Genomic DNA, 18,691 nt, shown 5'->3' with positions numbered 1-18,691 from the left:
TAATTTAATGCACGTTATGAAATCGCAAATATATAATAACCGAATTTTTGTTTTTATTTACCAGTGTTTTTAAAACATTTTTTCTCTTTTTAATGAAATCTTTAAACATTTTTTAAAACATAAACACTGGCTTATTAAAAAAATAAAAATATTAATCAATCAAGTTTCTATATAACTCTAAGGCCTTACAGTTGTAATAAAAACATTTAAATATATTTTTTTCGTAAAAAAGTTGGCTTATTTTATCAAACATTATTGTAAAGATTATAATTATTTAGTTATTTATTATCATTGTACAACAATCCAACGATTATTATTAAATTCAATAACTATGGCAGTGAAACACTAGCTGAAACCAGTATTCATTTTAATCATTTTGGATTAATGTTCGTAAATATTTTTTTAAGCTTGAGATTTTTGTTACGGGTAATGATGATAAAAAATTAAGAAATTGAATTTTTAACTGGTTATAATCGTTTTATCAAAAACCCTGAACTGAAAATAATATATTAGTTGATAATAAAAAATCGCGATTGGCCAAAAAAAAAAAATTATCGGAACTACCCAAATATACAATTGTAATTTCAATAAATATAATTAATTTTTCATTAATATAACTACATCTTTCAACAGTTCAATAATATACATATTTGTATACCATAAAGCTTTCTAATAAAATTATTTTTATGGCGAGCAACCATATAATAGTAAGTTTCACTCTATATTTTCAAATATATTCAATACATTGCGTACAAGTGTAAATGTTTTCGTGGAAGCCAATATTCGTACAGGAAACCTATGAAAAATATCAGTGACTTACCTGCTTCACAAGCTTTGAAAACCTCTACCGGAAACGGGAAACACCTATTGTTGTTAGGTCGAAGGTGATAATGATTAATAGAAGCTTGTTCAAAACTCGTTTTGTCTTGTAGCACTGCAACAGCACAATAATATGTTATACACGAAATTCTGGACGTGAATCTTGATGGCTAACCAAGCGATTTTTAATCGACGTTCGTGAGCGTGTATTGTATACGAGTAATGTACCTATAACTTATTGTTGTGCAATAACGAAACGAGTCTTGAACACCTCTGGCCCAACAATACAAGTAGGTAACCCGTTTTCCAAGAATTAACCACCACGTCAACGTCGAAAGCACAAAGTCGCCTATTTATAATATTAAATTATTCATTGGAAGTTCCTTGTAGGGATAGACAGTGTCATAAACTCCAATGAACGTTATTTTTAAATTGGAATTTATTGTATTTATATACTATATGTATAATATTAATCAATAAGTTTGAGAAATCTAAGAAAAACCTTTAAATAGTCGCATAACACACATTTTTTATTATTGCATTTATTATATTATTAGTATTTAATTATTATAATAATATATGTGTATATCATATTATATCGTTTTATATAACTCCACCAAGTGTAATAAAATCTTTCAGTGAATACTATAAAACAGTAAAAATAGATTCATAGTGTAAGTAGATAATATCTTAAAATAAATTAATAATGTCATTGCGTATAGTAAAATTCATATTAATATAATATATGTAAAAGTCTCGGTGAGTTATGTTTTCGATTATAACAATATAATAATTAACATCTTTATTCGTCATAACAATACATAATTTCAAATTATTTTGAAAAATACCAGTTAATCTCTTTGAAGTACAAACTAGATATAATTTTCTATCAAAAACCAAACTATAAACTGAAAATCAATCATTTTTTCGACTACATAACGTGTATACACACACACACACACACACACACACACACACACACATAAAAACACACGTTATTGTAAAATCAATACATTCATCGCTCCGCTCAGAATCTAAAAGAAGTTTATACCACCTCAAAGCACTTCTCAAATCGTTTAAAATAGCTTTGTACTTTAAAATATAGCCCTTAAACTTAATTATATTTGATTCAAAATTTGAATAAATTCATTATTTAAGAAAAAAATTATGGTTTAGCATACTTAGTGAATCATACTGTACATGCGTAATTTTTTTTTATGCAGCTGCTATGTGCAAATATGCTGTATCATATTGTTATTCGCGGCGCATCCAATCTGTGAACGTGCCTACTTAGTCGGTATTTTTGGAGAACGTAAAAGAATGTTAAGGCATGATTGTTGAACAAGTGTATCCATTGAGCAGGCACGCATCCCAAATAACTCCATAACGTATCACTTCAAATGAATGCTTTATAAATATTTGCAGCTATTAAATTAATTATGTTTATAAGTATCTAAATCGAGAAACATACCTTATTATACCTTACACTTTACATTTTATAATATTATAGTTTACATTATATTTAAAAAGGTGCTGTTAATTATTATAAACTAAATGCAAAATATAAAATATTATGATCGGAATAGTAACTTTTAATATATAATTAAAAATTTCCGAAATAATGTATTATATGATCAAACAATAAGATATTATCCACCGGTGGTCCAAAATAATATCATGATATTATTGTGCTTACTATAAGTGGTACAATTATAAACATCTAAATACTTAAAACATTAACTTAAAAACTAGAGTACCTATTTTATTTCATGTATTTACGTTTGAAAATCATCTTTTTATTTTGTCGCTAATAATTTAATAGATATATATTTATATATTTATAAACATTTAATCTAAAAAACAGTTTAAAAAAAATGGGATTTGGGATTATAATTCTAGTTTAGATTTATTGAACTCATTCATATTAAAATCGTCTATTTCAATTATACGCACGGTTATTCGTTTTTATTAATTATTACAAGTTACGGTAATATTAATAGTTATTGACAAATAAAAATTAACACATATTTTTTTCTCTTATATCTTGCTGTAAAGATTTATTTAAAACATAACTTTAAATATAAACATTATACTCTATAGTTACGTCTGTTACGCAGTTGTTAATATAATACTCGTTTTACACAAAATGTCATGTGTTACAAGCGCCTACAATAACTTTGTTATTCTCGGAGCACATACGTTATTATTTCCTATAGTTAATAGTAAGTATCCATTATTAAATAATAATATTGTCAAACGGATAAACATACATAACATATTGAAATAACTTAATGCGATTTAAAGTATTCAAAATACTTTGTCTACCATTTGTCGAGTTTTAATAATGATAAATGATAAATAATAATTATTAAAATATACTTAAATCATACATTTTTCAAACGAAATCGTTATTGTTAATTATTAAGATTAAATGAATCAGTAATTCTTATAAGCATTTCTAAATCAGATTTCTTGTTGGAATATGAATCGATTATCATAACTTTAAATTTATCACTTAAATTTGTTCTTTTTTTACTGTTTGAATTATTGTGTGTATTAGGTTGTTTAAAAATCACATTATGAGCTTCGGTTGTAAAGACTTTTGGATCTTCCTTTTGTTTTGAACGAACAGTAGACGTTTGTATTTGAATGTCTATCGATGTTAGTACCTCCGAACTGTTATTAGTTACATTACTCTCGGGGGTAGATTCTTTTATTGTTGTAATCATCCAATTTTCAAGTGTTGATTTTGTTAACATCAAAACGTTCTCGTCCGTATAATTCGCTGTATATGAATGTTTTTTATTTGTTGTACTAGAGACGTTTTTTAATACTGGTATTGTCGTCGGTGTATTATCTTCTGCTGTAGGTTTATTAGTAGTAGAAATTAGTCTATCATTTGACGGATTGGATTCTTTTTTGTCACATCCTGCACGTGCATCATCGTTTGTAATGCGAAGTAAATTCAATATTTCAATATTAGCCGAGAACACGAGAGAACCGTAATTTCCCATTACCCGATTATCGGACTGAGGTTCAATTTTTTTCGGTTTAAGACCAACCGGTATTGCTACATTACCCACCGGCTGGACAGCTGGTACATATTCGTATATGGTTTCTTGAGCTTTACCACACACGCATTCGTCACCAACAAACAATAATGTACCGGGTGGGTATGATCGAATGGTTTGACGCCGAATTGGGCATTTTGTTTTACAATCACTAGCTTCTAATAATATATGTTCGTTTTTTACCTAAAACAATAAAGTTTTTATTGTAAGTAAATACAACATAGTATATGAAAAAAAATAATTATAAAATATTTATCAATATAAATTAAAAAGGTAAACAATTAAGTAAGTATTGGGTGTATTATTAGAAACACAATTTGTTTTAGTATAGCATTGGAAATTAATTTATACTTAATAAACTTATATACTGGATTGAGTAGCAATCAGTTGTACATGTATCAAAGTTACGTAATATTTTTAGTTACATTTATAACTTGTAATTAGTTACGAGGTTTTCAGTAACTTTAAAATGTATCAAAGTTACAATATATATGTATTACTTCAAATAGTAATTTGACGATAGTAATATCGTTTATACAATAATTTTAGATTCTAAGTGGAACAATTTTACATTGATGTCTGCCTTCTTTTTTGTCCGTCATTAACATTCTTTTGTAGCAATAAAAACCTTCAACCTTCAACTTCAATACCATTTATATAAAGAAAGTAAATTTATTTATCTATTTAGTACTTTTAGAGAAATTAAAAACTCAATTTATAATTGGTAAAATCCAAATCTTAGAAAATAGGAAAAACGTTTAAATAATTATCTCCGAATAGGACCTATCCGATAGGCCATACAATGTTAATTCACAAATTCCTAATAGCCAAAGAGGAACTTCCCCGGTGTTTATATTAACCGTTAAACATATAATAACAGAACCCTATCAATACATCAATGACCTAAAAAAATATAAAACCCCACGCAATATTTATTTGATTTAGTAAAACCGACCTTGAATATATTAGATATATTAGTAGCACATTTTCATGAATACTATTATTATTAGTTATACAATTATGTAGTAAAGATTTTAATAAAATCTCCTCGTGGTTTTTTATCTAACTTTAAATTTTATTCATATATATAATGAAATAATATTAAATTTTAAATTCAAAAATAAAAGTATGAATATTTATATTTTATTATAATCCCTGTTAAATTTAAAAATGACCCGTCATTATTGTCGTGTTCTCTGTCTATAAATAAGTAAAATACAAATTACGCTTGATTTGAATTGAGGAAAGATGAATGAAAAATTCTTAAAAACTTTTGTATCAGAAATATTCATAATACTTTTTGTCTTATTATATTGTTTGACCAAAAAGTTACATTGTTCTTACTCGGAATGTAAATTAAAACAAATTATTATATAAAAAAGGTTTCTATAATTACAATTTTTAAATAATATTTTCATATTATTTTTCGAAATAGTTATGTATAATTATCATGTCTTTCATTAAAGATATATAATTTATTACCTGACCTATCTGAAAACTGATTTGTATTTGTCTGTGTAATGCACTAATAAATTCTATTCTTAAGTCTTAAAGTTGTATATATTTTATTAACTTTGAAATAATGTATCATTTAATAATTACCTGTGTAAAAGAAAACATTATGACAAATAGCGTTGACAAAATATTCATGATTTTGAAATTTAAATTTAAAAAAAAAACTTTTCATTAATTTACTTTTACGTGTATACTGTTACTAAATATGATATTATGTACTCTCAATATTCTAAAGAAGTGTCAATGTTTGAAACTCTGTCTCTATTTATATAAGCAATTATCTACGTGCCTTTGAAGATAATAACAATTTAAAATAAATAAAAATTGATCAACCATATTATATTGAGATTTGGGTGTAATACGTGACGTGCTCTTAACGTAAACGTGTCGAAGACAATGGATAATCATAATTGAAACTTCATCTAATTTATAAAATATTTTTTTAAGCTATATTTCTACAATTTTTTACCATCCATATTCATCTATAAACATCCTTTACCTAACAATATTGGTATGTTAAATTATACGATAGATACAAATAATATAACAAAACTCATAAATATGTACTTAGGTACTTAATATCTACACTACTATATTATACGATTCAAAAGTATTTTTTTTAAATTTATTATTTATTTATTCAAATAAAAATTTTAAATAAATAATATTTAAAACAATATACGTTAATATTTAAAAAAATAATAGTTTTATTTTATTTTTTATAAAAATGCTATCTTTATAGTTAATATTGTTTTAACTTTTAAAAGAATAGTGTAACTTTTTTCTGAATGCTTTTATCGTTCTATAATGTAAATAGTATTGTAATGCTAATAAAAACTAATGAAAAATCAACAAGAAATTTATTATGATATTGTAATATTTATTACATAAGCATCTACTTATTTATTTAAGAAAAAATTATTAACTTGTAAACAGTATAAAAAAAAGAATTGTCTTGGGGCTTCTAAAAATTATTGCAAAACAATAATAATAATAATAATATGCTAATACCATCATCCGTAGTGTCTCATAAAAATAATTATAACTCAATATTTTTTTTTTTTTATTTTAGTATCATAAAAATGTTATATTGGATATACTAGCTAAAACTACTATAGAATGTTTAATACCTATCTCAAAAATCAACTAGGATTATTCATATAGATTTATAGTTATGTGTCATTATATAAACGTAATATGTATAATATTATATTATGTAGAAGTTACAGACATATTGTTTAGTTTGAATAACGTTATTCTAATATTCGTCCCTCAGTTTTTAATATAACCTTGAACATCAACTGTTGAACCACAACTTAAAACATAATTTAATCACTAAGCTTATCTTATCGATTGAGAAACTAGTTGATGCCACTGTTATATTATACATAATACAATGATATTTCATATCAAAAGTTCAAACGTAAAAGTGCAGATGCTTTGAAATTGTTATTTAATTCTACACGCATTACAAATATAAATAGGTATATGACTACTTTAATTGTATATTAACGAAAATATTACGAAATACAAATGTTAATCGTTATAATAACACGCATACAAAGAAAATTCGGGATCAGTACATTTTCCCGACAATATTAAATTAAATTATGAATAAATTTGTGTCAAAAATTATTCAAAATTTCAACATAATATTATATTATATTTTGTATTTTACAAATTAATCTTACATTCAAAATTATACAACTTACAATAACACAACAATATTCGACAATATCAAATTCACGAGCCTTTCGTTTCAAATTATCAACAGCCGTGATGATATCTTTTCTAGTAGCATCAGGGCTATGGTTATGCTCTTTTGTATTTCGTAAGTTATGCTCTCCACTAATTAGAATGGTTCAAGCATAACCATCACAATTGAGAGTTTTTCTCTTTTCGCAGCACCAATAATACAAATCATCTCTATTTTTGTTTTTTGTCGTTATATAACCATCGATAACAAGTTTTATATCATCTGTATTTGATGAAACGGTTTCACAAATTTGTACCATCTTCCGATTTATATTAAAAAAATAACTAAAATAGAATCAAGGGGAATAAAATCAAAATAATAATATTTTTAAAAAAAGAAGTAGAATTTGGTACTGAATGTGTACCTATACGGCAATGCCGACCCTAAGGGGGGGACAAGCGGTGTGTGGCCCCACAGGTCAAAAATAATACTATTACGAATATCACTTTATCTATAAATAAACATAATAATATTGTCCCCGTAGACAGTAATACAGAAATTGCGACCCGTGTTGTTTTTTGTCCATGTAATAATTTTATTCTATCTAAATTTTAAAAATAAGACTGATAGGTAGTATTTTTTCACAAGCATTTATTTACAAAAACAATATTTTATAGTTCGTATACTTCTGTATCATGTTATCTAGAGGTCAAGATAAGTTTAGAAGTTATTCGTCAAGAAATTTAAAAAGGCAGAAAGAAAACATAAGGAAAAAAGCTTATCTTTCAACAAATTTGTTACATTATCTTTAAATTCAACCCAATCGTTTCAAAATTCTCCGACAAGAATAGTCTAAACAGTAAGAAGCAATCTATCACAGCATAAGTTATCGGACCTGGCCCTTATCAGCATCAAACATAGTATTGCCGATTCTTTGAGCTACGATGAGACAATTGATCTGTTTGCATCAAAAAAATATTTAAATGATATTATATTATGTTAATTTTTTTTATTCTAGGTAAATGTATACTCATTGCGTCATGATTATAATTTATGTTCAGTATAATTAAAATATTTATTAATAAAATATTATTTGTACCTAAGTACATTAAAGCTACTCATTTTGTATCTTATATAATATTCAAATGCGAATTGAATTTTATTATAGTTTATACATACAAATTTAAATTTATAACATACCTTAAAGGGCTTAAAGTTTACAAAATTATATAAAATTAAAGTAATTCTCTAGAAAATAAAATAAATATAGATGTGTATAATGTATATGTAAATAATTAATACATTAATATATATGACCGGGCCATATGGGGCCCCGCAAAATTCTGCACTGGGCCCCAAAAACCATCGGGCCGGCACTGCTATACGGCTATAACTGTACTGTACTGATCTATCAAACGCCGTGTCAAAAACCTATTGTCGTTTTATATGTTTATCGCCTATCGGCTTATTTAGAAATGAAAATCTTATCGTGAATAGCATTAGTGTAATTAGGAAACGATAACGCAACAACATTTTACTTATCTTACTTTTATATTATATATATAGAACAATATTATCGATGATAAAATATTCGTCTGATTTTGGTTTTTTTTAATTATTCTATATTAATAAATAATAATAATAATAATAAAAGATTGTACATTAGTATTTTACGTACAATAAAAATATGTAAAATATATTGTCGGACAAATGTAGTGTCAGGCCAATGTAATGTTGGGTAAAAGTAATGTCGGGCATTCGAGTGTCGGGCAATCATATCAGACTCAGAAAAATCATCAACTAGTGTAATACTCTTTACTCGAATTTTCTGAAATAATGCACTTTTTATACACAAAAACGTATAAGGCCGTGTGTCGATTTCAATCAAATGTTTTTACATCAATTTCCGAAAACTCTATAACATTGCCTATTATAAAGATATCATTTTTTGTTTGTTTTGTTTATTATGAAATTGGATCACTCGTCAATTTTGTAGATTGCATACATCGAATCCGATCGTTGTCGCATCGTCAGCGCGATGGTTCTCAAAACGCCATCAAAGTAGAAACAAACATTTTCGGCAACGATATAATATTTACCAGGTGCGTAATCAATTTCTAGAAAACTAATTTTCGTGCTAGACAGGTTTTGGAAAAGTTATTTTCAAGAAGAATCAAACTTAATAAGAGGCACAAAATTGTCGTATGTTGTTTTAAGTTTTTATAATATTATTGTACAGGGATGATGTGCGTGCCAGGCGTGCCAGCATACTAAAACACTTTTAAATGTACGAATGTCGTTGTTTTTTGAAAATACTAAGTATTCCCAACCGCCACCTGCAATAAAAACCAAACTTTAATCTTTATATCACATAATAATTTAACAATTAATAACAATCTACATTTATTAAATAATAAATAAACAAATACCTTTCTGTTCCATTAACAAAAATACTATTGTAATAATAAGCAACAATATAACAATATAATTGTTTTTATTTTATATACAGATATTAATATATTATATGAAAAAATAATCGTTTACCGCCAAACTATTGTTATTATGTGGTATGCGAGAATAGAATTCTCCTTCTGAATACGGTATTATTCGTAATTTCGACGCACGCGCACTATATTTATGAACATCATCACTATACACAGTTTATAAAAAATATAAAATTTACTATGTCAGATAATGGTCATAGATTAAATGATTTAAAATCTAGATAACGAATAAAAATCGAAATAATTCAATTCGTTTCCCAAACATAAAAGAAATAAAATTTGAAAATTATTTGAATTCCGGTTAAAAATGATTTCATAAAAACAATATAAATTATACTTAATGATTTTTTTTTTCAATTCGTTTAGCGATAGAATAATAGTAATAATAGATTTATTTACCTATATATTTTATGTATTGGTATTTGGTGCTCGTTCAATTCAATCATTTCATTCCAACCGTAGAAAGTATCTATTATATAATATAATACATTATATAAGATACATGAGCAATCTTGAGAATCGAGTGAACCAACGCAAAAAGACAATGACTATTTAACCCTCTACACTAGGTAATACTCTTAAGGTAATAATCCCACAGAGTTGTGATATATTTGTAATATTGATCATAAATTATGACAAAAAATTAGAAAATTTATAACGTAGAGAAGTAGTTGCTTAAAAATAGTCTTATAGTAAATTTTATAAATCTAGTCTAATGTAAAAAAATTCAGATAAAATGTTGTGTTAGATGTTAGTATGCCACCTGGTGTCCTGGTGGCGATAATTTTATAGTTAAACTTTAAGAAAACAAACAAAATTACGCAGTAAAAATACAATGTGTTTGCACGAACATGCATTGCAATTAAAGTGTAACCTAACCTATAGAGATAATGATTTTAACTATTTTTTTTATCATAGTCATCATTTTTTTAATAAATCAACTCGTGCGTATCTTATTATGTATTAGTACATTGACCTTTTATTCAGGGAATCATTGTTATGTAAATATCTTATATAAAAAAAAAATCATTTATATACAGTCAACTGAAACCATATGTTTCAATGTTTCATAAAAATGTGTTTATACATTAAAATAACCATTTTGCAATGTGGTAAAACAAAACTTCCGGAATTTAAATTTTCACTAAATATTAATCCAATAATTTTTTTTTTTTAATATTAATTAATAATTAGTACAAGTATATAAAACAATATTATCAGATACTTATTTATCAAATCAAGTATACCCACAACTCAGGTTTATTATTATATATACGGATCTTGAATTGTTATGATGCAAAAACATATTTGTATCGAGTACATGTATATTATTCTAACCCATGCAGGATATAGAAAATGTTTGCATTTCATAACCCATACAATGTACAATGTACATTAATATGAATATGATTTTATTTCGCAAATACAATATTTTATTCAAATTTGTATCGAGATTCAATTTGCGTATCAAGTTCAAGGTTTTTATGGTAAACAAATAACGCTTTCAGTGCACTGCAGTTATCAATACCTAATCAAAGTGTTTATAAAGAATATCATACATATCATTTTTTATTTAAAAATTGTATTTATAAATCTATTGACGTTAGCCGTTAATACTTCAACTGTGCATTCGTTTTTGTTTTCAAAACAAATTTATTTATTTTAATAATTAAAATATAATGGTTTCTTTAATACTATACTAATTTAATTAATTTTTAACAATTTTGTACGGTAATTATTACGATTAGCAATAGCATAGCTAATTTATTATTATGAGTATAAAATAAGAACTTATTAGTTTTAAAATTTACAACATAAAACTACGAACCGTAGTATTCAAGAAACTTGGTTATATTTTAATAAAACCATATTATCTAATTATTATTGTCTAAAATAATACTGAGTATCACGTTATAAACTTTATCGATGATGAATGCTGTCATATTTTTAGGCATCTAATTTCAAATTGATATTCGATACTGCTTGAGTATTAGTGTAAATCGTTATTCTCGAATGGCATAATGTAGTTTGTATTCCATACACATCGTCTAATGAAATAAAATCAATATTTGAACTCAATTCAATATTTTTAACTAATATTATATGACATGAAAATATCATTATGTTTTTTTTATAGTAATAATAAAATATGTCAGTATATCAACTGTTAAGTCTCTTATTTTTCAGCTGACAAGTATAGATATTTTTGTCTTGTAACGTTAATATGTAATTTATTTAGCTTTTCATTGATTTTTCTAATAAATAAATTGTACTCTATGTTCAATGAATTATACAAAATTGTTTAGTATAGGTTCAATATACAAAATATAATAAAACAATAAAAGGTTAGGCATAAACATTGAACATTATTATATATTGATAGGATTCTATTTAATTTGCAATGTCAATACATTTATACGTAATTTTTTTTTTTGAAATACTGTATAAAATATTGTTTTGACTTCGTATAGAATATTGCTCAAACTTTTGAAAATAATTTTGTATTTTTTTTATTATGTCACAGTAATATACAGAATTTAATATAAAACTGCAATTATGCATTAATAATTACATCGATTTGATATACAAGTATGTCAAGTATAATATGAGAGATAATGTATACTAAAGCACATACAAATAAATAACATTATAATTATTAGATGTGATAATAAATTAAATTTATTGTAAAATAATAATAATACTTATAAGTTGTAAGTGTATGATTTATTCTACTCGAAACTACGAGCAAATTATCGTAGGACTTGGGCGTTAAAAAAAACCATACATTATATAATTTTTAAAACAAAAACTTATATAAAAAATACGTGAAAGCACTGCACGATTCTTCATTCATTCATTCATTGCCTAAACATTTATTCAGTTACTCACTATGTTAAAAACATATTATGTTGGCGGTACCCTTTGTACAATTGTTCAAATATAATTCATCAAAATTGGTTTTGGACCGAACACACAGAGATGTATTATATTATGTACCTAACATCTACTACTACTAATAGTAGTATAGTTGTTGTAGTATTAGTTTAATAAGCATCCTAATATTGTATTAGCCTGCGGCAGAAGACCCTTTAATAATATCACAAACAGTTTATTTATCACAAACTTCGTACAACAGTTTACCGAAACTTGTGGTGCGTCGTATAGAATATTACATTTACTCATTTGCATTTCACACAGTTAGACGGTTGTCGATAAGTCCTCAGTACCTTTTATAATCAAAATAAATTATACAGATTGTAGAGTGGTATCGACTCAAAAGTAAATTGCAATAACATAATACATAGTATTATGATAATTTATTAAATATTAATAATATAATAAACGTAACGTTTACGGCAAAAGTTAAATCAACCTACCTTAATACTAATAGTAAAATAAATTACTTTATTAGCAATATCATGAAAATTAAATATACTCATGCTACATAAACTAAATTATTACTATAGCATTTTGATATATTATATATGTATTACCCATGAATAAATTTCATCTCATATCGTAAAATCTATCTTTTAATAATTTTCACAAAATCATGTGGGAGTTATATCATAGTTTGTCATTTTAATAGACTCTATCAATGTGTAAAATTATATTTCTTTAAAATTATGATTATTGAGTATGTTTTATTACTATTCCGATGAGAGCTCGAATAGGTTTTTTTCGACTGCTTGATGTAACTCAAATGGACTTTATATACATACAGATAGATAGATAAATATTTATTTATCATTATATAAAAACATATAATTTAAATTGACCGTATAAAAGCAATTTTTTGTCTCCAAAAGCTTTAGGAGGCCTTGTGGAGAAAAAAATAATTTATATTCTTTCTGGAATTTTTAAATACACTATGAGACCATGTATTCGAAATCTTGTGATTCTTCATATTACTTAAGGCGTGCACTGTGGTGATACAAACGTCTATTTTTCAAATAAGTGTCTCCCCCTTCCCCTTTTTTACTGTAAATTATTTAGTAGGTAGACAATATTTTCAAAAATGTTGATATACCTAATTCAAAATACAAACAAGTAGTATTTTAGTTATTAAAATATTTATACTTTTTTTAATTTTTATGATAATAGTCCTTACAAATAGTTTTACAAAAATATGTACCTAATAGATGTAGTATTGAATCTGATATTTATTATACTTGAACCTTTTTACAAACTTTAAATATTGATAGAAATAAATATTAATATTATAAAATATAATATTAAAGTTTATATCTACACTAAAACATTCCTTAAGTAGTGCAAAAAATTTCAAGAATTTTAAACCATGATCTTTGAGAGTATTTAAATATTTAAATATTCTAACTATTTATAACTCAAATTTTGTGTAACTACAATATTGAAAAAAAAAAGATTAAAATGTTCGGTGAATCATCCTGCAAGGTATGATACAAGATATATGTATATATCTAAAATTGTATTTTAATGCTTATACGTGTATTTAATACTTTTTTAAATTCATCGTTATGATGACGTTATAATATTACACCAAGGCTCACCATGTCCAATGTTCTAATATTCTACGGCAACACTGTTTATAATGTTGAACTAATCATGGTATATTAAACTTGCCCATGTTTTAACTGTAGTGATCTGTTATTTAAATAATTTCAAATCAATATTTTGTTATATGGAAAACAGTCAAAGCATTAGAATTGTTGGAATTTGGTAAGGGTGAAAGTTATCCAACCATTCTGTATATAGTTGAATATAAAACGTACATAGTAGGTATATAATGTTATGGTACCTTATTTAGTGTTCGTGTTGATTTATTAAATAACAAAATTGAAATACAAAAAAGTTTCATCTTACGGTGTCATTTAAATGATTAGAAAGATGATCGATTATACTTTTGACAGTGCGGTTGCAGTTATCAATATTAGGAAAAGTAAGTCGTGAAGCAGCTGCAAGTATAATATTTATGTTTAAATTAGTAAATAATTTGATTGATTGCCTGTACATTTCAAAAAAAAGTACCTCGGAAAGTTTAATTGTTTCAATAATTTATTATTTTTCACTGTTTCAGTCAATAATCACATGTATAAGAAACGATTATTATTATAAATGATCCACTAATCTAAACGCTGAGAATTTCGATTTTTGTTCCGAGACAATATTATAATATTATAAAATAAATATTGTGGTTCTGGGTAAAGATTCGACTCCGGCGGTCTCTATAGCATCAGCGTAATTACGGATCAAGCCGGTCGACCGACGTTTAGCCGGTTAGACGTAAAAATTACAGATGGCCAGATGAATGATAAAAAATATATGTAGTTTTACATTTTTATTTAAAAAACATATTATCTGTATGGTAAAACGGGTACAGTTTTCCATCTAGATGAATTTCTAGATCAATTGTTTGTAGGTATCCACTAAGTAGTTTATATAGACTTGGTAACACGGCTCTTGGCATTCATCTGTAGCAAAACAAAAAGATAACTTGTTTGAGAAGGGGACAAAAGGACGATAATATTTTAGTCTGACCTATTGATAATGTCTACTTTTGTCAGTGACCACCGGTCGTCAACAAAACGATGTCATACACGGTAGTCGTGATGTGATATAATAATAATAACGACGGCGATGACGACAAATGACGATAGAAACGATATCGCGCGCTTGGTTTCGTCGTTATCAGCTAAGGTGTCATCACTCATCGTAATAATATCACGAGATGACGAGTGTATTCGCGTCGGATCGTCGCTTGGGCGTATTCCGTAGTTCTGTGTACATATTATTATTGTCGCCGTCGCCGTCATCGTCGGACCGTTTAGGACAGCCGTCAGGTTCTGCAGACGACGTCCCCGATGCGCTCGTTCCTCTGCACCCACCCACCCGCCTGGACGCCGACTCGCCTGGCCGCCAGAAACACCCGGTCACCCGTCTCCGGCGTGCTTACGATATCGACGTGCGTTCGCGGGCGCGCCAAAGCCGCCGACGCGACGCGTGTGTTTGTTCAACACAACACGAGTGCACTCTACTCGCCGCCGCCGAAGCGACGACATTGGAACCCGTTGGACAAATATTTGTTCTCGGTTGCCCCCCTCCTCCCCCCCCCGGATCACGGCCAATCCGCCGACGCTGTCGCACGACGTTGTAGTTATTTGTGTGTGTGTGTGTGTGTGTTGGTATAGCCACCGCACGTTGTGTAGTCGCTTCGACAAAGGGGAAGGCGGGGGCGGTGTGAACGGCGGCACGATACGAGCGCGCGCACCCGCGCGTGTGTGCGAGAAAGCGCGAGACCGTGCGTGTGCGCACTTTGACGCCGCGTTGCCGGTACGTGCTCGGCGGACAACCGACAACGTGGCACGCACGGCTGTGCAACGACTTGTATTATAATATATTATACTATTGTATAATATTATTGTATATTTGTATACCATATAGGTATTAGGTATACACCATCATCATAATATTATACAGGACGATTCACCCAGCGTGTTCGCCCTTTATATTTTTCATCAATAATGCAGCTGTTCAAAATATGATTTTTGCAATTTTCGAACATAAACTCGAAGACCATGTTTTCATTTTCTTAAGATTTTTTTTTCTACTGCTTTAGGAACGTCTTGTGGAGGTACAAACTTTTGTTTTTCAAATAAAAAACAAGGTAGAACATTCCAGCGTATCGAAATGGTAGTTTTTGAGTTATTTAACTTTGTATATGTCTTAGTACCTTAGTGTATAGATAATAGATCCAAGATGGCGGGTTTGAAAGATATGGGAGTTATTATGAGTAATCAAAAATTGTAGTATTTATATAACTGATCATACATCTCAAATTTGTAAAAATAGTAAAAGTAGCTTATGAAAACTAGATCAGAGGAGGCCACGTGCGACCCTCTGTAATATTAATACAATTCTCAGTTCAATTTCAAAACCATCAGCTTATTTTTTTTTAATTTATTTCTTTTAGTTATAAATATAGTTTTTCCTCGTAATTATAAACAAAATGTAATAACTCGTAAACACATTTCTATACTTATTATTCGCTATGGTCAAATTATAAATAACATGTATGATTCTATTATAATTTAATTATTAAAATATTAATGTATTATTATTAAAATCTATACGGCTTACAATAATCTACTCACATGATGTTCTTCAGTCTTCACAACCCCTGTATTAGATCTAATATTATATTTATTTTATATTATTATTTATTATAAAACCAATTTTAAAGAATTGTATTCTTAGTAACTTAATGCTTAGTTAAATTTCTCATTTTAACTACTGAGAAACTACTCGTTAAAATTTTGAACTAGGTGAATTCTCTTTTGAAAAACAAAACTTTGTATCACCATAGGGGACACCCCTTAAGTAGTACAAAAACTTCAAAAAGAAGAATTCAAATAAATTTGTTATCAAATTGGAATGAACACGCTTGGTGAATCACTCTGTACGTATATTATAATATACACAGCGGAGTCGTTATAATCCGCCACCGCATTTAATTTCGTTGTAACAGCACTTTATAATAACAATATATACTCCAATATTACCTAATAATATTAGCAATGGCTGTTTCTTTTTTATTATTATTCCCTTCTCTTAGTCACCCTCTCCCAACCATCGGTACGGCGATTTAGTGTAATAATGCTATAGTAATATTATGTCATCACAATAATTTTCGTAGACGACCTTTAAAAAAAATTTGACGGAGAAGGCAGCTCTAAGCTGAATCCGATTGTCCTCAAATTTATAATGCTCGATCTCTGTTTTCATTAGTGATAACGTTTTACCGTACTAATAAATGTACGTTATAAATTGTATGCCTTCCTCCAAATTAAAATAATTGTACTGGTTAAATACAATGTTGAACATAAAAGCAATTCATCTGAAACAAGGTAAAAGTACTAATAGTTTGAAATGTTTATTTTTTAAATATATTTCAAATTTAATATCAAATAAAAATTGTAAAATGATTGATCAACAGAAGTCAATAGTTCTCAAAAATTATAATATTGTAAAATGTCTGCCTAACACGATCAATTTTCAAATCGAAACGCGTTAACAGAGTCTATAAAGTTACTTGTTGATATTTACTAGTTCACAACATTATATTCACAACATGAGTATCATACTATTCGTATTTTTATAGTTCCAAAACTTGTCACGATTCTTCATCATTATGCCATATTTATGATGGTACGCATAATATAATAATTGACTAATCAACCTATAAATAATATCATACATCGTTATTTTGGAACGAGGAATATTGAGAAAATAGTACCGTGTGTGTTGTATTCTCGTAACTCGTTATTAACAGTTGAACACATCTCAATAATCGTAATAGGTAAATTTTAAACCTATGTTACTATTACTGTTAAATCCGACGTGAGGCCGCAGCGTGATGATCATACGTTCTGCGTCTTATGCGGTATTATATACTATGAGCTACTCGAAGAAATTGCTTTTGCGTGGATACTATGGTAGTATGGTTTGTTGCAAACGCGGTTAAACGTTCAGGTTTATGTCTAAAAACAGATTGATCGAAATATATGATATAAGTACTTGATGTTATTAAAATACGTGATCTCGGTTGATAGGTAGAAGGTACCTACGTCCGTCGTGCCGATGTCGATCAGTTTGTTATCGTTAAAAATATACTCACTATGTATTATAATGATGATAATATTATGGTGGTCGGCACAATCAATGCAGTTGTAGATGCAATAGTGTAAATCGTTATCTACATCTAGGTCAGAAATCCGACACAGCTAAATCTGCATCGTTGCATTTATATATTATAATATTATTATAACATAACGTATTAAATGGATTAAATTTAAAAAAAATACCGTACTAAAGCATTTTGATACACTACTAAGTAAAATTTAACTGTTCAATCAGTAATCGAATAAAAAAATGTAATCGTTCAATAATTAAACTAAAGAAAAATTATCATAATTATAATGTAGTGAGTTAGACAAAAATCTAAAGTGCCTATATTGATTCCTTCATTTGTGGAACTTCCATGTATCTATTTATTTTCACAATAATAGGTACTCGTTTTTATGTATAGTTATAATGACTTTTTTATT

At 27.4% G+C, this 18,691-nt stretch overlaps 1 protein-coding gene across 1 annotated transcript; it reads right to left on the bottom strand.

The window, feature by feature from the left end:
- Positions 1-3,233: 3,233 nt before the first annotated feature.
- On the bottom strand, positions 3,234-5,540 carry LOC113551031. The gene is made up of 3 exons (XM_026953033.1): positions 5,493-5,540; positions 3,356-4,073; positions 3,234-3,319 (listed from the first exon to the last, which is right to left on the bottom strand). Exons 1-3 carry the CDS (start codon positions 5,538-5,540, stop codon positions 3,234-3,236), a joined length of 852 nt encoding a protein of 283 aa, XP_026808834.1.
- Positions 5,541-18,691: the final 13,151 nt, after the last annotated feature.

This window comes from Rhopalosiphum maidis, chromosome 2 (genome assembly GCF_003676215.2).
Source record: "Rhopalosiphum maidis isolate BTI-1 chromosome 2, ASM367621v3, whole genome shotgun sequence".
NCBI classification, from domain to species: domain Eukaryota; kingdom Metazoa; phylum Arthropoda; class Insecta; order Hemiptera; family Aphididae; genus Rhopalosiphum; species Rhopalosiphum maidis.
This window is presented reverse-complemented; position numbering and strand designations above follow the sequence as displayed.

Bases quoted from the DNA above. Each gene is read 5' to 3' on its own strand.
- LOC113551031 (XM_026953033.1), bottom strand. From the start codon at position 5,540: ATGAATATTTTGTCAACGCTATTTGTCATAATGTTTTCTTTTACACAG. The intron at 4,074-5,492 runs GTAATTATTAAA...TTATTGTTTTAG, and splicing joins TAATGTTTTCTTTTACACAG to GTAAAAAACGAACATATATT. The intron at 3,320-3,355 runs GTAAAAAAAGAA...ATAAATTTAAAG, and splicing joins TACACACAATAATTCAAACA to TTATGATAATCGATTCATAT.